The 23,751-nt window shown below is 36.3% G+C and overlaps 1 protein-coding gene across 3 annotated transcripts in view; it reads left to right on the plus strand.

Annotated features, from left to right (window-relative positions):
* LOC113417422 (cholesterol transporter ABCA5-like) overlaps window positions 1-23,751 on the plus strand; it is a 75,626-nt gene that overhangs the window by 27,583 nt on the left and 24,292 nt on the right. For all 3 annotated transcript variants that reach the window (XM_087956052.1, XM_087956051.1, XM_087956053.1), the window contains 15 exons: window positions 685-860; window positions 1,466-1,585; window positions 2,509-2,647; window positions 2,769-2,859; window positions 4,014-4,153; window positions 4,446-4,565; window positions 5,389-5,590; window positions 6,463-6,632; window positions 9,043-9,215; window positions 11,987-12,124; window positions 13,234-13,347; window positions 18,389-18,559; window positions 19,630-19,743; window positions 21,169-21,306; window positions 22,778-22,843. In XM_087956052.1, the coding sequence (XP_087812178.1) occupies window positions 685-860; window positions 1,466-1,585; window positions 2,509-2,647; window positions 2,769-2,859; window positions 4,014-4,153; window positions 4,446-4,565; window positions 5,389-5,590; window positions 6,463-6,632; window positions 9,043-9,215; window positions 11,987-12,124; window positions 13,234-13,347; window positions 18,389-18,559; window positions 19,630-19,743; window positions 21,169-21,306; window positions 22,778-22,843 (2,072 nt within the window). The remainder of the gene's footprint in view (window positions 1-684; window positions 861-1,465; window positions 1,586-2,508; window positions 2,648-2,768; window positions 2,860-4,013; window positions 4,154-4,445; window positions 4,566-5,388; window positions 5,591-6,462; window positions 6,633-9,042; window positions 9,216-11,986; window positions 12,125-13,233; window positions 13,348-18,388; window positions 18,560-19,629; window positions 19,744-21,168; window positions 21,307-22,777; window positions 22,844-23,751) is intronic.

A 23,751-nucleotide genomic window follows, 5' to 3' on the forward strand; every position in this document is an offset into this window, starting at 1 on the left:
TATCATCTTCCTCACTCCATTCTCCATCATTCCAATGCCACTCTATTTTCAACAACTGTGGGTGGCTCACAACAACCAAAGAAGAAAGTATAATAAAATCAATAAAACATATGAGATTAAAATATGGCAAGCAAGTGAAACCAAATGGAATGAAGCAAGGGTCTCACTCTCCCTCACCAATCGCCAGGTTTTCATGGCTGTTGTAAACAACAGCTGAGTGGGGTCCATTTGAATCTCGGGAGGATCCTTGGTGCAGAGGGCTGCTACAGAAAAGGCACACTTCTGGGATCCTGATAGATGATACCTTTTAAAGGAATCCAGAATACACAAACCTTGCAGGATCAAATCTGCCAGCCAGATGCTATGCAAGACATCTCTCAAGTAACCAGGCCCTATGCCATGTAGGACTTAATATTTTGATTGGCTTTCTTTCTACAAACCATAGAAATACACATGCAGAAAATACTGCACTTTTTCATTTTATTTTTAAGCCCCCCCCCCCCAACAAAAAAAACTTGGGGAAAATTCAGGAAGAGAGAATTTTCTTGATTTCCTGTTGAAGTCTCTAATTTTGATGACTGTTTTATGGTCACAGTCCAGTAAAAGTCCATTATTATTTGTGATGTATACATGAATGTATGTATTTCAATAGCAATCATTATCTTCCTTGTTTGTTGTTACCAGGATTTGCATCGATCTATGGATACAGAGTTTCTGAAATTGATGAAATGCTGGATGCCAGAAAGATAACTGGAGTATGTCAACAAATAGATGTCTGTTTTGATGTATTAACTGTGGAAGAAAATTTGTCAATAGTTGCTGCAGTTAAGGGAATACCTCCCAATTATGTGATACAAGAGGTAAGTAGAATACAATGTATTTATTTGTAATTGTCAGAATGATGTCATATATGTCCTTCAATAAAACAAAGATAGTTTTACATGAATGTGTAATAATGTATTGACTGCATCTTTTACATCCAGATTCCATAGTATGCTACTTTATTTTGAGAATTCTTCTAAAACAGAAAAGCTTACAGAAACTAAGATAAAAATATTATAAATAAAATAATATGAGATAGGTATAGGCACCAGTAATTATTGGTTTTCCTGCTACTAGTCCTTCTGAACTTTCAAATACCAGTTCGACCTATTTTAAAAGAGATATGATTAGCTGAAGGAAAATATTTTTTTAAAAAAACCACTTTAATGATTGAATGGAAGGATGGATGGATGGATACCGTATTGGTTTTGGAAACCTCTCACCTGAACTCTTCCAGAATAGGGTTCTTTTTGAAATTGCAGGGAATAAATAACATGGAATTTGAGTTATTTTCATAATATATTATATCATGGTAAGCTACAAAACTTTTAGATTCCTTGAGCTTTAGTGACAATAGCCTGATTAATTATGGAATTACTTGTTTTAATTATCTCTAAATATTTTTCATGCTTGATTTTGAAAGGTCCAAAAGATTTTATTGGACTTGGATATGCAGCCCATTAAAGATAACCAAGCAAAAAAACTAAGTGGTGGACAGAAAAGAAAGCTGTCAATTGGAATTGCAATTCTTGGTGATCCAAAGGTAAATAGCAAAGTAACAGAAATACTGGTCATGATACTCGTTATCAATTGCAAGCCACATACAAACTGAACTATAATTGGGTTGTACAAATTAGGAGAGTTGAGATAATAAAAATACTACTTGCCCAAACAGCAGCAGTCCCCTCAATCAAGGCTTAAGCAATTAATACCTTTTCCCACATTACTGTATAGGCTACCTTCTCTCAACTGGCTCTACTTAATCTTAAAAGAGTATTTTAAGAGTACTTTAAGCACACAACCTTACAAGAACTTGGCTAGATTTCACATGGCTTTCTAGCTGCCTAAACACTTTCCCTGAAGAATACTAGAATATAAGGGAATTTTATTTAGATGTGTACATACATATCCACAGAGAAATAACACCAAATTTTACTCCGGGCTCTTCTATTTACTGTCTAAAATCCTTATGGCACTCATTTGAACAACACTTTTTAAAATAGATTCAAAATAATATTACCATAAATTAAACCATATAACTAATTCGGTAATATACAGTGTCAGTAAAGAAAAATTAAAAAACCTTAATTCAAAATTACAGTTGACCAATAGAAATAAGTACTGTATTCAAGCAGAAAACAACTCACAATTATAGTACCTACACAGTGAACTGAGGTTCTAGAAAAGGACTTTCTCCACATACAGAAGCAAACAAATTTCGGTCCCAGTTGCCATTGTTAAGTAAGGATTAACTATAATTCAGCCTCCTTCCCGTTTCCTTTCAGTACTCAGCAAACATTTTTTTTCAGTTACTCTGCCCATCATGGGGCTTTATGGGACTTCTTTCCACCTTCCCCACACCATTTAGAATATTTTGATTTCCCTACAGTTTTAGTGCCATGCAGCATTCATATTTGTAAAATGAATACTTAATTTTATCTATTATTTTCCCTGGCTGTTGTTTAGGTGTTACTCTTGGATGAGCCGACTGCTGGTATGGATCCATGCTCCCGACATACAATTTGGAACATCTTGAAAAACAGAAAAGCCAACCACGTGACAGTGTTCAGTACACATTTCATGGATGAAGCAGACATTCTTGCAGGCATGTTCAATTAGATGCCTCTTAGGTTAGATATATATTATCCATAATATAAGTAAGATACTTTTGGTTGCTACCCTATAAGCTTTATTTATGATAAAGATCCCTTCTGGCCTACTTCTAGATCGGAAAGCTGTAATTTCTCAAGGAATGCTGAAATGTCTTGGATCTTCCCTTTTCCTGAAGACAAAATGGGGAATTGGCTATCGTTTGAGGTACAACCACTTTCTATTCTAATGTCTGTCACAATCCTGCTTCAATATTTCTGCTCTTTAAACACATTGAAATAACCAAAATCAAAATTCTTTCATTGTTAGGTGATCGTAATACGAATTGGATTGCATGGTTAACATTGTTACCATGCTTGGCTTGAAGCTGTCATTGAAAATTACTTGAGAACTTCAGCTAGTATGGAATATAGCTAGTCAAGTTTTTGTTGAGACTAGACTGTTCATCTGTAATGTCTACCCTACTGTCTGTTGCTAGTTCAGTTTTAAATCTCAATTCAGAGTACTTAAACATTGATCTTTAAATAATTGGAGTCCAGTTTGAAGGACTGCTTATGCTTGCATTAATGTACCAGGGAAACATCAAGTAAGCCTTATTTACCTGCTCCTCCATTATTGCTTAAACCTCTTAGCGAAGACCCGTTACAGGTAGTCCTCAAATTATGGCCACAACTTGCTGTATGAGATAGTTATGTGAGTTTCCCCCAACTTTACAACCTTTTTTGCCACAGTTGTCAAGTGAAATCACTGCAGTTGTTAAGTTAGTAACATAGCTATTAAATGAATCTGGCTTCCCCATTGACTTTGTCAGAAGGTCCCAAAAAGTGATCACATGATCCTGAGACACTGTGTCCGTCATAAACACGAACCAGTTGCCAAATGTTCAGATTTTGATTACATGACCATGGGAATGTTGCAATGGCTGTAAGAGTGAAAAACAGTCATAAGTCACTTTTTTCAGTGCCATTGTACCTTCAAATGGTCACTAAATGAATGATTGTAAGTTGAAGACTGACTATATATCCCCGACTTTGGTCTGGTGTCTTTTAAAGCGGTTTTAAGCTATGCTTGACCTTTCTGGTCTATCGTTTAAAATAGTTGAACTGTTTGTGTAGTTCAGTAGTCATTTTTTTAAAGGGTTTAGATTTTGCTGAAATTTATTAAACTTTACTAATTTATATTGTAAGCACCCTTGGGATGGTAACTAATAAATACTATTTATGAATACCCTTCATGAACTGGATTATGAAAATACAGATACATTTTCAATTAGGCAGCAGCATAAGAGTAATTCTTCTTATTCCTATAATGAATATCGTGCATCCCTTTGCAAAACAATGATATCTGTATGTGTTTCTTAGTATGCACATAGACAGGTATTGTAACACAGAAGCTACAGCATCTGTCATCAGACAGCACATCCCTGGATCAAGTTTGCTAAAACAGAATGAAGAACAGCTGATATATGCATTACCATTTAAAGATATGGACAAATTTTCAGGTATAACTTTTTCCTCTATTGAATTGCAGAGAAAAGCGGAAGACTTATGTTGCTAATTGCACTTGAGCTCAATATTAATATACAGAGAGTTGATAGTTACTTTAACAGAGAACAGTTAACCCCAGATACATTTATTACCTACAAGTATTATCGTTTTCCTGCTTTTGGAATAAAGTTTTGGGGAAATTAGAAGACGGTTCATTAAGCAACTGTAAAAAAGGAAATATGCAGAGAAATATGATTGCATTTACAAATTCATTACTAAGACCTCCACTGCTACTTTTTCTTATAGCGCTGTTTGCTGATCTAGATACCCATGCTCATTTGGGTGTTATTTCTTACGGTGTTTCCATGACAACCTTGGAGGATGTTTTCCTCAAGCTGGAAGCCGAAGCAGAGATTGACCAAGCGGGTAAGGGGGCTGGGGAAAACTGCCTAACTTCCTATACTGTGTTTTAAATACAATATCATGAATACTGTTTCATTAGTAATTTTTCATTATTCAATTACATTTCAGCTTATAGAATAGTATAATAGTATAATGTCATTGCCCAACCCAATTTTTTATAAATTGGGTTGGGCAATGACATTTTTGGGATGGAAGCTTCACTGGTTCCTTCAAATTACTTGTACAGTTAGTCCTCAATGTATGACCACAACTGAGCCCAACATTTCTGCTGTTAAGCAAGACAGATGTTGAGTTTTGCACCATTTTATGACCTTTCTTGCCACAGTTGTTAAGTGAATCACTGCAGCTAATAACATGGTTGCTAAGAGAACCTGCCTTCCCCATTTATTTTGCTTGTCAGATGGTCATAAAAGGTGATCACATGACCCCGGGACACTGCGACCATCATAATACGAATCATTTGCCAAATGTCTGGATTTTGATCACATAACCATGCTGCAATGGTTGTGAGTGTGGAAAAACAGTCGTGAATCACTTTTTTCAGTGCCATTGCAACTTCAAATGCTCACTAAATGAATGGTTGTAAGCAGTGGTGGGATTCAAATAATTTAACAACCGGTTCTCTGCCCTAATGATTTCTTCTAACAACCGGTTCACCAAATTGCTCAGAAAGTTAACAACTGGTTCTCCCGAAGTGGTGCGAACTGGCTGAATCCCACCATTGTTTGTAAGTTGAGGACTACCTGTATATATTCACGCACACATACCCCTGATCTACTTGGAAGTAAAATTTAAGCTGCACAAGCTATTCTTTTGTCTTTCTTAGATTTTAGTGTATTCAACTCAGAAAATGTAGAAGAAGAAATGGATACAAAATCTACTGATGAATTAGAGCAAAGCCTACTAATGCTCTCTGAAGTAAAATCTTGTGTAGTGAACAGAAAGTCTCTCTGGAAAAAACAAGTCACCACTATGGCAAAGGTTCATTTCCTGAACTTAAAACGTGAAATTAAGTCAGTGACAGTGGTGTAAGTATCTCAACTTTGAATTAATCTGATTTAAAAGCAGTATATTGCGGTTTGATTAGAAGCAATCAAAAGCATGAATTATATATGGTCACTTTCAACTAGCCTGGGCTAGTTTCAAAATGGGTGGGTAACGGGAGAGGCCCTTTTTGAAATACAGCAGCATCATTCCAGAGGCAAGGCTTGTTGATAGCAGTTCAAGGAACCTGATGGCAAGAGGTGGCTGAGACGACAACAATTGTTCCAAATGTACCCACTGGCAGCTATTATGATTTCTTGCAGTGTTTCATCAGAAGTTACTTCTGTAGCAATAGCAATAGCCCTTAGACTTGTATACTAACTGAAGTCAATTTGCATACTATTAAATTGGCACTTTAAATTTTTACATTTTATTGCCAATATTCTATTTTTAGATAAGTATGATGATTCCTAAAATTGATAGCTTATGGCAACAACTGACTGATAACAACACTGGGTGCAAACACTTTACATGCTAGTCCTACAAGCATTTTCTCCTTCTCTCTCAGGGAAGAGAGAAATGTTGGCATAGCTCAGTCTGATTGATTAATTGATGCCTCACTCTAGCAGTAATTGTCAAACATAATTTTTCTATATACTTGCTGCATTTAATTGTATACTGAGAATTTAAAAAGTATTTACAAACTTATAACTGGTGTGTATTATAGGAAAGTTCACATTTTAAACCATTTAATTACAGCTCTCAACATCTCAAGATACTTTTAGTCACTGTTGGACTGTAATGAAATGTGAAGTAATGAATTCTCTAGACAAGCCTGCCCAACTCTGATCTAGTTCTTAAATGGACCACTATGAATGCAAGGCTGGCATTATGCCTGTTTTTTCTTTTCTTTCAGATTTTTGTTATTTACAGTGTTTCTTCTTGTTCAAATTTTTATGTTTGTTGTACATCACTATTTCAAAAAAGCTGTAGTCCCTATACAGCTGTCTCCAAATTTATATTTTCTTAAGACCAACGAAACATATGACAAGTACAAAACCAGTCTCCTCATTCAAAACTCCACTGGTAAGAAATTTAAGAACTACATTTTAAATGTCATGTACTGATTGGTTTTATTTCAGTTCCTGGCATTTCCACTTCTTCATTTCATATGTATAAAATCAACTACAGTTGGACTTTCTTGTTCCAAAGGATTATATCCTAGCTTTTCAAAGCAAAACACAAAATTGGAACTGGAAACTCCATCGCTAACTGATGTGGTGGTGAAGTGAAACATCATGTGATTATGCCAGTCAGTGAGCGAGGATTACCTGTAATGATACAACATCTTCGGGTTATGGGGATGTTTAAGAGCTGTAAAATGATTGAAAAGACAGCAGAGATTCTCCCAAAAATCATAGAAGTAACTGTATGGTAGCCACTTTAGATCTTAGGTTCTCTCATTCAGTTTTCTTTTCAAATAAAGAATAAGAAATAAAAAAAATTAAGGCAATAATTTTCAAAATAAAATACAGTACAGTGGTACCTTGGTATTCAACTGCTTTGAAACTCATCAAATTTGGTACTCAACACATTTTGATGTGAACATTTTGTCCCGGTATTCATCATTTGTTCACAATCTAGAACTTGTCAATTTCGGCTGCCTTGTAACTCACTACATTATTTTTAATGGGAAAATTTTATTTGGTACTCATTTTTTTTTGGTAGTCATAGCACTTCCTGGAACAAAATGATGATGAATACCGAAGTACCACTATATTCATAATAATAATAATAAAATAAAAATAAATAGCAATAAAAATAAAAAGTAAAGATTACAAAATAAAATAAAGAAGGCCTGGGGTTCCTAATTCCACAATTGAAATTGTCAGCACTTCATCTCTATTTAGCATTTTAAAGAATATTGAGAATTGGTGAGAAATTATAGTATCATGCCCCCGTCAGAGCCTGAGGAAGACAAGCCAGAACCTGTGGAGGAAGATGCGCCAGAACTGGAGCCTACTGAGATCAAGGGGGCAGCTTTGTTGGCTTCAGAGGAATGTGGGGAGGAGTAGGCCAAGGCAGGCCATGGTCTTTTAGGATTGGGGTAGCTAGTAGGCACACAGGAACTGGAGCAGGATGACCAAGAGAGACTAAGCTGTGAATATGAGAGACAGAGCTCAGGCGATGAGCAAGGACCACCCACTCCTGATCCTCGAGTATGGAGAGTGGAGAGAAGGCTGGAACAGTGCAGGCTGACATGACTACTCGGGAGGAGAGTGCCCCTTCCCTCTTCACAAGGCACACCTGGGGACTGAGACTTAAGGAGACGCTATGGGGAGGGGCATTTGTTGGGAACAAACGCTGAATTGGTAGAGTTTGGTGTGTTGGTACAGACATTTGGAGTTTGCAGGACTGCTTGCTTCTTGACTTTGTTGGACTCGTTTGTTCCTTGTTTTGTGGACTCCTTTCCCTGTTCCTTATTTTGCTAGACTGGGTACAGCCGGAGGCTGCTATGCTTGTGTGTGTGCACTTTGCTCTAGGACTTGCCAAGAATGTGGGAGCATTTGAGGGGAAATTTGGACCATTAAAGGAGGAGTTTGAACTTTCAGCTGGCTATGTTGCCTCTGTGCCATGCCCTGGGTCATCACATTGTAGACTTCTCCGTTTTCACTCTGGAAAAAGCAGCTCATTTTACATGTTAGAAACACGGCATAGTGCTGGGGTTACTGAGAAATTGACTGAAAGCTACATCCATATTTCTGCAGAGCAAAATGACAGACCACATACAACACCTGTACCGAAAAGAATGGATAATGCAAAGTGGATTGTCTTGAATAATGAATTCAAGTTCATATTAACTATGGATAAGGAAGCCATGAATTAAAAGGTTCAGGTGCATATTTGCATGTAGGTTTCAGACTAACAGATGACCAATGGAGAGCCTAACCTTGTATGCACCTGCAGGAACAAAAGCAAGGTTGCATCATAAGCTCTTTCCCTTTATGCTATAAAAGGTATTGGGGTGTTTCATGATGCTGTAATTCTGCTTTTGTCATTTTGGTCCACCCCACTCAAATGCTATTTCCTGAGACTCTAGAATTGAAAAGGACCCACTTTTTTAAAATATTGTCATCCCTCCCTCCAGATATAGCAACAGTACTTAGACTTCTGTACTGCTTCACAGTGCTTTACAGCCCTCTCTAAGCAGTTTACAGAGTCAGCATATTGCCCCCAACAATCTGAGTCCTCATTTTACCCACCTCAGAAGGATGGAAGGCTGAGTCAACCTTGAGCCTGGTGGGATTTGAATAGCCGACAGTCAGCAGAAATGGCCTGCAGTACAACACTTTAACCACTGTGCCACAGAGGCTCTTACATGGTGCCTGGATCTCTTTTAAGAGTTAACTGGTTAAATTTTATATACTTAAATTGCTCTGAATGTATGGAACAGTTGTGATATTTTTATGCCATGTTCTCCTTTTTTTCAATCTAGGGTCAAACATCGATGACTTAATTAGTGCTCTTAGAAACCAGAATATACTGACAGAGGTACTCAATGACAGTGATTATGAATCAGCAGATTTCCACAGTACAGCATTAAACAACAGTAGATATGTGTCATTTGCCCCACATAGTGCAGCATTACATGTATTTAAAGTAGACAAGGTAAGAAGAGATAATAATTTTCTTTGACTATACAGGAATTTAGTAAAATGTGTGTGCAATTATATGTAGTTGTACAATATGATCCGAAATTTGCTAGGGACAGAACTATTTCAGGTTAATAAATTTGTCGATGGTGAATTGCCTTTGGACACTTCAGTTCTGCGAGGGAATAAAATGTATACATATCCATAAAACGAATATTATTAGTATTTATTTTAAATAATATTTGGTGCTCATTTGGGACACCCAGAAATCACTGTGACTGCAATTACCCAGTTCCCAGTGGGGAATAGGGCATGAAATTCTAGCCCTGTGCATGTGAATGGTGTGCCTCTGCTGATTTTGCCTCTCCCATTCTTACTGATCCTTTGCCTGTCCCTAAAATATGAAATGCAACCTCCCAGCCATTAAAATGTTGCCTATCTGTCTTAAATGTGAGGTGCTTTTTTAAAGTAACATAAAACATAGAGGAAGGTTAAAATAACAAAAATAATTATTTATACATATAAACAAACAATATATATAGTTTCCCATCTCAGGACAACAACTCTAGGTGGGACACAGAGGTTTAACATCAAGAAAGGAACTACTTTGATATAATGGTTAAGGTGCTGGCCTGCAAGCCAGGAGACGGTGACTACTAGTCCTGCCTTAGGCATGAATGCCGGTTGGTGACTGGGCCAATCAATCTCTCAGCCCAACCCACCTCACAAGGTTGTTGACAAGAAAATTGGAGGAGGGAGTGTTAGGTAGGTTTGCCACCTTGACTTACTTATAAAGTAATAAAGGTGCAATAAAAATGTAACCCAGGAATAGATAAAACTATACGACAACAAAAATAATAATTTTATTTGTCTTTCATATTTCTTAATCAACCATCTCTCTCAGAGATAATAATATATAATGTACACCTGGGTTATAAATCCAATCATAATCCATTCAGATCAAACAAAAAAAAAAATCCTCCAACAGGATTTCTTAAGTAAGAAACAGGAAAACAGGTGTGAAACATGAAAACAGTTGGCCCAATTCATTCCTCCTCCCTAAAAAAAGCAGTCCAGAAACCATCAATCTAATTGATTGCTTATTGTACCCTATGACTATCATTAAGTGTTATACCTTATGATTCTTGATGAATGTATCTTTTCTTTTATGTATACCGTCCCTGTCCTATTGTTTCTTTTTATTTTTCTTATATGTATCCATTTCATGTATTCATAACTATGTTTATACTTATACCTGTTATCTTATAATCGCTTGACTAAATAAATAAATAAAAATAAATAAATAAGAGTATTTGTACCAAGACGAACTCCTTGTGTGTCCAACCACACTTGTCCAATAAAGAATTCTATTCTAAAATAAAAATTTCTTCATCTGAAGATGTTGAGGATAAAGGAAACCTGTCAAAATATGCATCAAAGAAATCTTCCCTAAAGGATATTCATTCTATTGCATAGCAGCTGCTACCAAATACAAGAAAAATATCTGCTACTTTATGTGTTACACTAGACACAAAACTACATGAGCCCCCACTGGATCAAGCATTTTGTTCCGACAGAGGCTAATAATTGGCCTCTGTGACATCTTCAAATAGGATTTAAATCCAAGAGCTTTCCCCCGTCTCCCCTCTGGCATTAAGAAATGTGCTGCCTCTGTTTCTGGAGGTAATGCATAGCCACTGCAGGTAATGTATAGCCACCCTATTGTGGTAGCAAAGGCTGCCCCACGAGTTGTATCACAAAAAAAGGAAAATAGGTCTTCTCTCCATTTTATTCTCAGCAAATTAAGCTTTATTCATGAACTGTCAGGTGTGAAGAATCAGGACCATACCTTAAGCTGCAGTTACGATTTATTGCTCAAGCCTATACATGAAAATCTGATAAAAAAACTATTCAATGCCAAGGATTGACACTAGATAAGGGTCAGTGGAATTGAAGAGAGGTTCAAGAGTGGTTGGACTTAGACCATTTGTGGGAATAGTAATGACTCTAGACTGCTGACTCACTTAACTTCGTCCCCTGGCTCTGCCTGTTCTTCTCCATCAAGATGCTATTCAGCACCTTTCTGTCCACAAAATATGTTGGTTGTTAAAGAAAACTGCAAATAAAACATGTACAGTTCTTACAGATTGCTAAGGAGGCTTATAGAAGTGTATTAATTAGTCTGTTCAATCATGTGTGCCAGAAATAACTTCTCCATCTAACTGCATGTGAATCATTACTAATGAATAGATTTCAGTGATTAGATCAGAGGGCCTGATAGGGGTGCTTTATGCTGACAGGCTGCAGAGAAGGTGCCCACCCCATTATTTGTTCTCTTGGTTTTCAGTCTCTATTTAATCTTTTTTAATTTTAATGATATTGCCTTGTTATCATTTTTAAGCTACGTACAATCACTTCAACAGCAAGGTGGGAGGCATATCAATTAATGAAAGAGAGAGAGAGAAAAAGAGGAAGGAAGGAAGGGAGGGAGGGAGGGTGGATTTCAAGATAATCACCCAAAACTAGGAAACTATTTGACAATACCACTGAGAATTCAGCAGAGATGCACTAATATCTTGTGATCAAATCATAAAGAAATTTAATCTGTTTTAATGATATCATTGATTCATATTTTAAATAGCATGAATACCATATTGCATCATTTTATGCTTCTAAAAGTCCATTTTAGTTCCTTTTTTGTCATGAGATATTTATTAATTGTTGCATTATACCCAGATGTGTTCTCATAAATATAACAAATTTAATTTTTATCTTTGTTATTTGCAGAGTTATACCTTTACAGCTGCTTTTAATCGCACCATGATACATTCTTTACCTGTTATGATGAATATTATTAGCAACTTCTATCTATACAGTTCAAACATAACTGAAAAGATCCAAGTTTGGAGTAACCCTTTCTTTCAAGTTAGTGAATATGAAAGTCCAAATGCTGATATTGTAAATTCTGCATATAATGATGTTATATATTAAGAATTAAAAGATTTTGGCCATTCTTGCCTGTATTTTACTATAGCTTCAATTGATTGATGTTACTCACTAAGCATTTTTTTACATTAACTTTGGCATTTGTACACATATTTTCAAGCTTTGATTGCTCTAGTTTTACCATTTACATAGTACAAATTTTCAGAATAATTTTCATGTATGTATGCTGGAGAAATTCTAAGCTGGGAAATGGCACTTGAAGCCAGAGATTCCCCCAAAAATGAAAATTGGAAAGTCTCCACATATACTTTCAAGAAAGTGTACTTTGCCAATTGTACACAACATTAATCTAAAATGCTCTTGACATACATTGATTCTCAACTGGTTATAAGCTGTGCCTCCATCTTTCTGGTAATAATTTGAAGAACTACCAAGCTATGAGAGTCGAGACATTTTTAAGTCTTGTCTCAAAATGATTTTAGTGCTGTCATGCATGTAATGCTCTTCACTTTCTCTGCTTTATGATTTGAAAGAATGCTGGAAACAAACACATTGCATAGTGTAGCTCATAGCACAATATAGCTCGTACCTCCATGGCACGATAAAAAATTATCTGCATTCTAATGTAGGCATAACCTAGTTCTAATATTATAAAGAATGTACAGGTGTCTTGAAATTTATCAATTATAGTAAGGGATAATATAAAAGAAAAAAAAACTACTAAGGCTTGTGATAGTGGCTAGAAATGGTTGCAAAGCCGTTTTGAAATGTAATGTGGGTTCATATTTGTCAGTATCAGGTGATACATCAGAAAGGAAAATTGTATCCATACATTTTGGGGCTTAAACATGTTATTTAAAGTTCTTAGCATTCTGCCTATTTTTTGATGTATTAATACAAATTAATTACAGATTGGGATTAGTTGGTATTTTAGGATTATTTAATATGAGACACATGAAACGAAATGCAGTTAATGAGGCATGATCTATAGCATAGAAAATAAGCAGGCCATATGTTTAGACTTTGTTAGATTTCAATATATTTTTTAAAGCAATAATTTTCTTACACGAAAATCTCTTTATTTGTAGGAAATCACTGACACAGTTTTCACTCTTGTGCTGTATTTTGAAGCTGTCTTACTAGGAGTTCTTGTCACTGGAATGCCATCGTATTTTGCCATGGAGAATGCAGAAAACCACAAGGTAACAAGTGTATAAGGAAGAAAGTGATAATTAGAAATCAGTATGACTGTGTTAAAAACAAGTTTTATGTTGATTAAATAGAACAGTGTGATGTTGCCACTCCCAAATGGATTGTTGAATAACCATAGTCAATTTATGGTCCCCAATTAATGTACCGGTATGTCTCCATGAAAAGAAATATGTATCAGGATTCTGTCCTGGCACAGTATTGATCAACATTTTTTTAAAAAAAAGAGGATAAAGGGGATGCTCAGCAGTTTTGTAGATGATGTGACGCTTGTGGGGGATGGAAAAGTTTGCTTACATTTCAGAAAACAGGCTCAATGTCAAAAGGATCTTGATAGTCTTGCACATTGGCTTTTTTCCAACAAAATTACAAGCAATATAGAGTTCTGTACATATATATGTATGTATGTATGTATGTATGCATGCATGCATGCATGCATGTATGTATGTATGTATGTATGTATGTATGTATGGTATTCAGCTTTGTTCGGGTATTTTCCCACGTCATTGTAGTTGTGCTTTTAAAGTTGTAGCAACGTTTCGGCAGAATCTCATCTGCCATCATCAGGCTTCTGTATTGTGTTCGTCTGTGAGTCAGGTGAGTCTGACTCACAGACGAACACAATACAGAAGCCTGATGATGGCAGATGAGATTCTGCCGAAACGTGCTACAACTTTAAAAGCACAACTACAATGACGTGGGAAAATACCCGAACAAAGCTGAATACCATACATGTAATACCGCGAAAACTTAAGAAATTATATATATATATATATATATATATATATATATATATATATATATATATTATATTATATTATATTATATTATATTATATTATATTATATTATATTATATTATATTTATTATATTATATTTATTATATTATATTTATTATATTATATTATATTATATTATATTATATTATATTATATTATATTATATTATATTATATTATATTATATTATATTAAATATATACATCACTCTGTCTGTTTTGAAGGCAGTCTTGATGTGGTGTCTGTATAGACTGCCTTCAAAACAGACAGAAAAATAGCAGCCATCCTCAGAAACCCCAAAGACAAAATTGACCTGGAAAACCAAGGCATATACGAAGTCCCCTGTGCATCATGCCCGGCCACATACATTGGACAGACCAATAGAAGAATAAGCACCCGCCTGGATGAACACAAAAATGCAGTCAAAAAGCTGGAACACACTTCCTCACTAGTCCAACACATGGAAGCCACAGGTCATAGCATCAACTTCAATGGCACCAAAACCCTAGCCACTATAGAAAACCCTAACCACAGAATCATCAGAGAAGCCATAGAGATTGAAAAAAAGACCCGAAAGCATGAATAGAAGAGATGATTCCACCAGGCTGTCAATCATTTGGAAGCCTGCACTCACAAACAAAAAATCTCCACACCACAAGCCAGACAAACACCTGGGCACAAACAGATCCCCCCTGATACTTCCAGCTCAAACACATCCCAACCAGGCACCCAGATGAAACCCAGCTTCCTAAGTAATGATAGCCGTCCATTTACCCGAAGCCAAGCTGCACTAAAGGCCTCCAATAAAGCAACACAATGCTGCCAGCCAATCAAGATACAAAAAGAGCCAAAAAACAGACAGAAGATATTAGAGACACCAATCAAGCAGAACACAGCAAACTCCGAGACCAATAAACACAGACCAAGACTCCCAACCAATCAGGATGAAGAAAAAACCATTCTGGCACAGCAATAGGCTGCCCCAAATTTAAATCTGAAACCACTGTAAAAGTCTGACTCACAGACGGACACAATACAGAAGCCTGATGATGGCAGATGAGATTCTGCTGAAACGTTGCTACAACTTTAAAAGCACCACTACTATGACGTGGGAAAATACCCGAACAAAGCTGAAGGCCATACATGTAAGTACCGCGAAAACTTAAGAAAACACACACACACACACACACACACACACACATATATATATATATATATATATGTGTGTGTGTGTATATATATATATATTCTCATGGTATTTGTGTGTGGATCTTTGGTTATTGGGTTTTTCCCGCGTAAGATTCAAAGTATCTAGGCAACGTTTCGATGAAGTCTCATTCATCATCTTCAGGCTTGCTTCTTCGGCTCTGTGCTTCTCAGAGTGATGTGAGCTTTCAGCTGCTTCTTCCTTCTAACTGCCAGTGGGGTGTGACTTGACTGGGTGGGGGCTTGGCTGCGTTCGATTGGGTGGGGTGTGTTCACACAGCCAAGCCTCCAACCAATGAGAACACACCCCACCCAATCGGAACGCAGCCAAGCCCCCACCCAGTCAACACCAATCAAGCAGAACACAGCAAACTCCGAGACCAATAAACACAGACCAAGACTCCCAACCAATCAGGATGAAGAAAAACCATTCTGGCACAGCAATAGGCTGCCCCAAATTTAAATCTGAAACCACTGTAAAAGTCTGACTCACAGACGGACACAATACAGAAGCCTGATGATGGCAGATGAGATTCTGCTGAAACGTTGCTACAACTTTAAAAGAACTACAATGACGGGAAAATAATAACCAAGCCGAACACCATACATGTAAGTAATATAAAACTTAAGAAAACATATATATATATATATATATATATGATGTATAGGTATATGTATATGTACACACACACACACACAATGTAGATGGAACCTGGATCAACAATAGTATTTATACAAAGAACCTGGGTGTCCTGATAGATAACCGAATGAACATGGGTCAACAGTGTGTTGTTGCTGTCAAAAAAGCCAATGCAATCTTAGTCTGCATCAATAGATGTTATGTCTCACCTATATTCACAAGTGAGAATACAGAGTTCCACAGTTCCAAACATCCAAACAAAAGAGAAGCAGACTAAAAAAGGGTTAACAGTACTTATTCCAGTCCTTGGCAGACATCCCGGAATCTGTCTGGTAATTCAGAATGTCCATAAATTACAAAGGCCGCTCCACACGTATTCTTTCGACACATCAAACACTTTGCTTCCAAGCAAAGTTTGAGAATCATCACACCTCCTTAAATCACCTGGATTGGCGTGTCAATCTCCCTAATCAATGTCTGGCTTGACGCCTCCCCTCAGCTTGACGTTTCAGTCTCCTCCTAGTTCTGGCGTCAAGCCACGATCTGTCAGCTTCCTCACTCGAAGCCTCTGACTCATTTTGTGGATCAGTTGCTGGCATGAATGAGGTCGAAGGTTCTGGGGAGGACTGTCTCTGTGACAAACTCTCATCCCCCTGGCTCACATCTGTGTCCTCTAATAATTCAGACTCCACATTCACAGCAGGCTCCAGCCTTCCATCTTCAGAGTCATCAGAGTCAAAACTCCCAGCAGGATCGATCCTTCCAGTCACAACAAATAGACATATGTCAATTTCACGGGAAGTAAAGTTTTGCTTGTAAGCTGCCCTGGACAGACCTCATCTGGCATATTGAATCCAATTTGGGGTGCCATAATACAAGCAGAATGCTGAGAAACGGAAACAATACAGAGAAAAGCAACAAAGATAATTGGACTTGGAAATAGTATCCTATGAAGAAGAATGGTTAAAAAAATTCAGCCTTAGGAAGAGAGGGCTAAGGGGAGATATGATAGCAGTCTTCCGATACCTGAAAACCAGTCAGGTATGGGAAAAGGATATGAATTCACTTTCTGCAGTGCCCACAATTAGGACGAATATTAATGGTTGGAAGTTTTACAAAGATGATCCAGATTCAAAAGGAAGAATTTCCTGATTGTGAGAACTATTAAATAGTGGAACAGCTTGTCTCCTGAAATCATCTCACTTCATCTCTGGAGATTCTGAAATAAAAGTTGGATGGCCATTTGTCTGAGTTGATCTGCCCTAGGAGGGAGTTGGATTAGAAGACTTTCGAGATCCCTTACAGTCTCATGATTCTGCTAAATGTCAAAATCTTAGTGATACAACCTATGTGATTTATACGCTACAGTTAGAAAATTTTCCTGAAGCAACAAAATCGAAATATTTGATTGAGTCCATAATCATTTTCTTGTATATATCACATCTCAATTACCATTAAAGGAAATGGAATAACTTAAAAGACGTTTTAACTGATTTCATGTTACGGGTAGTTCTCAGGTTGCAACAACAATTGGGACCAGAATTTACATTGCTGAGTGACGTGATTGTAAAGTGCAACATCACAAGACCACATCAGTCAGCAATGGAAATCTCAGTTTGTCACCATAACCCAAAGACCATGTGATTATTAAGAGAAGACCTCACATAACATCGCCTGTGTAACAATTGAGCCAAGTCAGAATGCAATTTAGAAGGGAGAAGCTAAACAGGCAATGGGTTATAATTTTTTAAACTCCCAAAAACGTTGTTATAGAACTTCATTTCATGTACATATCAGTGCCATTGCAAAGTCTAATGGGAAAGCAATGTGCAAATTGGCTCCTAGTGAAATTTGCATCAAAATTATTAACATCTATACTGTAGACATGATAAAATTTGAAGAAGCACCATTAGGAGAAGTTTTGCTATATTTTGGCTGACTCTCATAGCTATATTTAGATTTAATCACTATCCTAACTACTGTATAATTGCTGATCACTCAAAGGATTCTAATGCACTATGTAATTACTAACACTTCTAGTATGTACTATTGTATCTGTCTTTGCTCTTGTAATTTTTTTCCAGTCTTTAAGATGTACTTAATTTATTTTTTAAAAACTTGATAAATTGTTTTGGATCCAGTTTTATTCATGTCTCAATGTTTTGTTCATTTTTCAGCAGTAACTTAATGTTTTAGTTGATTACATTTAATAAACTTTAATATTCTTCCAGCATTAGGATTATATAATGGTTCAGTACTCTATTTCAAAAATGCACCATGTATAGCATGTAGATATGTTTAATATTAACATATCAGCTACAAACAGAGCAAAATCAGGATGAATGATGAGATCTACTGCCACGATATGTTATCTACCAACCTATTGACCTATCTATTATTTATTTTGCAGATCAGAGCTTACACCCAACTTAAAATCTCTGGACTTTATCCTTCTGCTTATTGGTGTGGACAAGCACTAATTGATATCCCATTATTTTATATAATTCTTCTTCTTATGGTAGGAAGTTTATTTGTATTTCATCATGGAGTTTATTTTTTTCCTGAAAAGTTTCTTGCTGTGGTAAGTTCTATTTTACAACAACATTTCCTATTATTTTTCATTTTATTGTGAATACATTTGGATTATAAACTGTCTCTCCATAAAAGTGAATAAGAATATTTTTACTTCTTTCGTTCCCCAAAATTGAAAACCATGTTATCAGTTAACCTGTATTGGTTTATCTTAAGAAGCAAAATTCCAAACAAATTCATTTTCTAAAAAAAATAGACTGATTATTGCTTGGTGTGATAAGAATGTTTATTTAATTGATTTATTAGAATGGCTCATTTTATGAATGTACTAGTATGCCAAATCTAAGCCAGGATCAAGTTGTGGGTAGGGAAACAATAGAAGCATAATTAAAAATTTGCTTCTGTTGGAAATGGGTTATGATATTGTTCTTGCAGACATATGGAGGTTCTTTATGCAAGATATGTTTTTATCTAGTGAAAACTCAGTATTGTTGCCAGAATAGACTTCTTTCACATCCTCATGTTTTGTTAGTTTTGCATTATTACTTTCCAGCCATTTTCATTAATAAGAGAATCCTCTGTTCCAGTAAGAGGAGACTATCTGAGCTCAGGGTTGAACTGTGGAGTCCTTATGCCCTCTTAGCTTGATTGTTTCCAGACTGTGTAAGCAAACAACCAAGCTCGGAGAACATAGGGACTCTACAGAATCCTCTGTACTTCTATCACAGTTCCTACAAAAAGCGTTACACAAATATGTATTTTCATCAGTGACTGCAAGAAGAGTTTTAAAGAATTTTGTTGTTCAGTCGCTAAGTTGTGTTTGACTCTTCACAACTCCATGGACATAGCATGCCAGGCCCTCCTGTCTTCCACTGTCTCCCGGAGTTTGCCCAAATTCATGTTTGTTGCATCAGCTACACTATTTAACTCTTTAATCCTCTGCCATTATGAATAATACCTCAGACTGAGATCACATATCCACAGATGAGAACAGAAGAAAAGGAGTAGGAATTAAGCGGCTTCATAGCTTATCTGTTAGAAAGTTTCTTTAGACTTATGTACTACTTTCTTTATCCCTAATCTTAAAAAAACAACTAAGAATTTTCTTTTCACCTGCAGATTTTTTGCCTTATTGGCTACATACCATCCGTTGTTATGTTTAATTATATTGTCTCCTTCAGCTTTAATGCCATACAAAATACCAAAGAATTTTGGTCATTTATTTTTTCAGTGGTAAGTTAAACTTATTTGTTGTTTGCATGACCCAAAACTCTTATACAGTATAACCCTGGTGGCTAGCAATAAACAAACAACTATAGACATGTAAAAAAATTAAAAAAACCAGAACCCCACAACACTTTTTAAAAAATGACACACTCCAGCCAGGACATCATAACAACCCTATTACACATGTGCTGGTTTAAATTTCTGTCTTGGCCCATTGCCTGGGGGAAGAACAGGTGTTCACAGTCTTCTGGAAAGCCAAGAGGAAAGGGGCTTCCAGATGTTGGAGTGAAGTCTGTTCCAAAGGAGAGATATTTTTACAGAGAACGCACACCTCCTAGATCCAGCCAGGTGACATTGTTTAATAGAGGAGGTCTGGGACACACCCATCCTATCTGATTTGGCAGGGCAGGCAGATACTCTCAGGTGTGGCCAGTTCTGTTGATAACCTGTCCCATGCATGCAGAGCTTTCAAGATAATAACCAGCATCTTGAATTACATCCAGAAGGAGATTGGGAACCAGTGCAGCTTGGATAGCAGTGGTGTAACATGTGCAGATCTTGGAGCGCTCAAAACTGTGTGCCCTGATCTATTCAGGACCATTTGAAATTTAGATGGTTTTCATGTACAATACTATACATGGGAAATGACTAAAGCAGTGGCTTTCAAATTGTGCACAAACTCTACAGAGGAGTGCTACCCTTTTGAGATTAAAAGATGATAACTGTCCAGATCCAGAGGGATCTAAAAAGCCCAGAACTATTTTGTCTTGTTAGAGTTGAATTGCAACCAGTTCTTCCCTATTGAAACTTTATAGCCTTCAAGAACTGAGTGAGCACCTGAGTGGCACCATTTTGTCCTGCCTCAGTGAAGATGTACAGCTGAGGATCATCAGTATGCTGCACTCCATGCCACTGAATAATCTCACCCTGTGACTTCTCTCCCTCCATCCCTCTGAATACAAACAGGAATTGACCACAGAGGAAAGAGAAGCTCTGCGGGACATTCTCAAGCCCCTAAGCCAGTCCTTAAGCCATGGTCAATAGTATTGAAAGCCACCAAAAAAATCCAGGATGGAAACACCACCCCATTTCAAGCCCTTCAAAGATATAGCCATAACTGTATCTCAGTACTATAACTCATCCTGAACCCACACTGAAAAGGATTCAGATAATCTGCTGCTTCAGATTAGCTTGTCCTCCCTCCCTCCCTCCAGGCTATTTAATGCTTTTCTCCACTTTCCTTAATTTACTAAATTACTAAGTCTTAAATCTGCCAAAGGGCTAGGGCTAACCCTGCCACTCTTGAGATGCCATTATACGTTAGCTACAATGTCTTTCTACTATGTTTTGGATGCTATTTGCCAGGGACATGGAATGCCACTGGATAAAAATAACATAAATTAATATTTTAAATTTTCTTTTTTCTTTCAGGCTGCTTTAGTTTGTTCTGTTGTCATCGAAGTGGCCTTCTTTATGTGGTATTATACAACAGCTGCTGTTCTTCATGTTTGTTTTTCTATTTTTGTTCCCATCTATCCTCTCATTGGGTGTCTCATTTCTTTTATAAAGGTAGGTTTTCTAAGAAATTGAAAGAGTAAATTTATTTCTGGCATGTGCTAGGAGAATAAATTGACATAAATTAAATTAGTATATGTACCTGTATGTTTATAAAATTATATGCATATATGTGAGTATTGTTCACTTAAGACAAATACTGTATAAACATAAAATTGGAGATCGTGTATTTTAAGAAAGACAGTAAGTTACAATGCAGGGGAGGTGAGAACAAAATATTTAAAAGATTCTGCCTTCATTCTAATCATATTTATGTTTTTTTGATATTGATAGTGTGTAAAGCATTTGGATAGCAAAAGTCATTTCACTAGAGGGTTAAATTGCTTCCACCTTTTATTTTAAATAAGATTATGATGTGCTCCTTATAAGCTGAGAATGAAGACATGAGAAAATTACCTTCAGGCTGAAGATCCGAAGAAGATTTTTTCAACATATAATTCAGATACTACATTTAGCATCATTCCATTTCAATTAATATGAATTGCCACCAGAATGCGTTTACTGATTTATTAGAACCAAATCAGATAGTATACAACAGGGGAACCCTCTCATTTGAATGTCCTGGATACTTCCTGAATTTAGCTTCACTTCCTGTCATTTTGTTATTGTCATCACTTCTTACGATAAAAGAAAGATTGATTAATCTTGATACTACTATTGATCACAGAGAATAGTTTATAAAACTTATAAGTTATCACTAATCTATTAAAAGCTAGTTGAGTGGATTCAACTGTAATTTTAAATTCTACTGATTTTGGAAATAATAAAGCATGTTATACAAGTAGTTCTTGATTTATGACTGCAATTGAACCCAAATTTTTTGTTGCTAAGTAAGATATTTGTTAAGTGAATTTTGCTCCATTTTATATCCTTTCCTGCCAAAGTTGTTAAGTGAATCACTCAGTTTTAAGTTAGTAATACTTATATTAGTTGTTAAGTGCTTTCCCATCTCAGAAGATTGCAAAAGTGGATCACAGGACCTCAGGACATAAATATGAGTCAGTTACCAAGCATCTGAATTTTGATTACACGACGTTTCGGATACTTCAATGGTTGCAAGTGTGAAAAACTGTCATAACCCCCCATTTTTTTAATGCTGTTGTTAACTCCAAATGGTCACTGAATGTAAGCCGAGAACTACCTGTATTTTTTAATACATGAGTGTGTTTTAGAACTGATATATAGAATGAGTCAGATACATCTAGACAAAAATAACCTAATTATGTGTATATTTTGGAACAATCTATATTTGGGAAAGAAATTTTTGTCACTCCTTGAAGAAGCATCTGAATAAACAGTGTCCTGTGAAAAATAGTAGAATTAAAAATAAGAGTATTACCTTGTTTACCTGGAATCCCCTCAAGATGATAAAACATTCAGATAGTTTGTAGAGTTCAGTAGCCATACTAAGTATCATTTTTTAAAGTTTGTTGAGCTTGGCTTTAAGTATTTATTGTTTTGTTAGATAGTGCGGAAACTGGATAACAAGATGGAGAAACATTCAGAAAGATTGTTGATTTCTGTTGTAGCGGTAAGCATCTTTTAAATAAAAAATCCAGGACATCAGCTATTTTGTTACACCAAGAAATAATAACATATTGTGTTGTTTACTTTATGGTTAGTCTGTTTATAATTTGTGCAAAACTGTGATGTGTTTAAAAATTGGTTCGGCCATTGTGAAGAACACTCCCCCTCTCCCAGAAAAGTAATAGTATTATTTGATTTTGCAGGAACATTGATTACACATGGAATAAAAAGCACATACATTCAACTTTATTGTGTTAAATGCAGTATTATGAAAAAAAATGAGTTATATTATGAAGACAATTTAAGTTGCTTTTGGACTTGGATGGGAAAAGAACGTAGAGCTCTTATGAGCTACTTGGAGGAACAGAAGTTTTCTTCAAGACCTTCTGGGGTTTTCATTCACCTTTTTAATTTGCGTTCTTATTTATTGCTTGGTCCTGAAAAATTATTTCAAAAAAGCTGATAATTTCAGCTTCCCCCGCTCCCCAGCTGCAATAACTGTATCTCTACTGATACAAGTAGTTTTACTTCAAAGGCCAGCATAGAAGCAGCAAAGACCGATCTTTCCAGTGCTGTATTTAAATATTATTGAAGAATATTTGTTTCTGGCATGCTGTCCAGAGTTGCATTACTCAGGGTGGGCAGAATATCTCTTATTTCATTTCATGTTTCTGAAATATGAAACAGTTCTTGCAATGGTAGGTAAAAATGACCTTGGGATGCCGCAGTCTAGGCTACAGTCTGATAGGAGGCAACTCAGTCAGCAGGTGGGAGAAAAGCGTTGCCAAAAGGGACTCCCTAATTTTCCAAAGACTAAAAAGGGGGGGGGGCATAACTTCAGTCAAGATTCTGCTAATGTAACCTTATAATAGCAATAGAAACAGCACTTACTTATATATCGCTTCACAGTGC

Source organism: Notechis scutatus, chromosome 2 (assembly GCF_049901735.1).
Source record: "Notechis scutatus isolate UNSWTSFEM ecotype Mainland chromosome 2, rNotScu1.2, whole genome shotgun sequence".
Lineage (NCBI taxonomy): Eukaryota > Metazoa > Chordata > Lepidosauria > Squamata > Elapidae > Notechis > Notechis scutatus.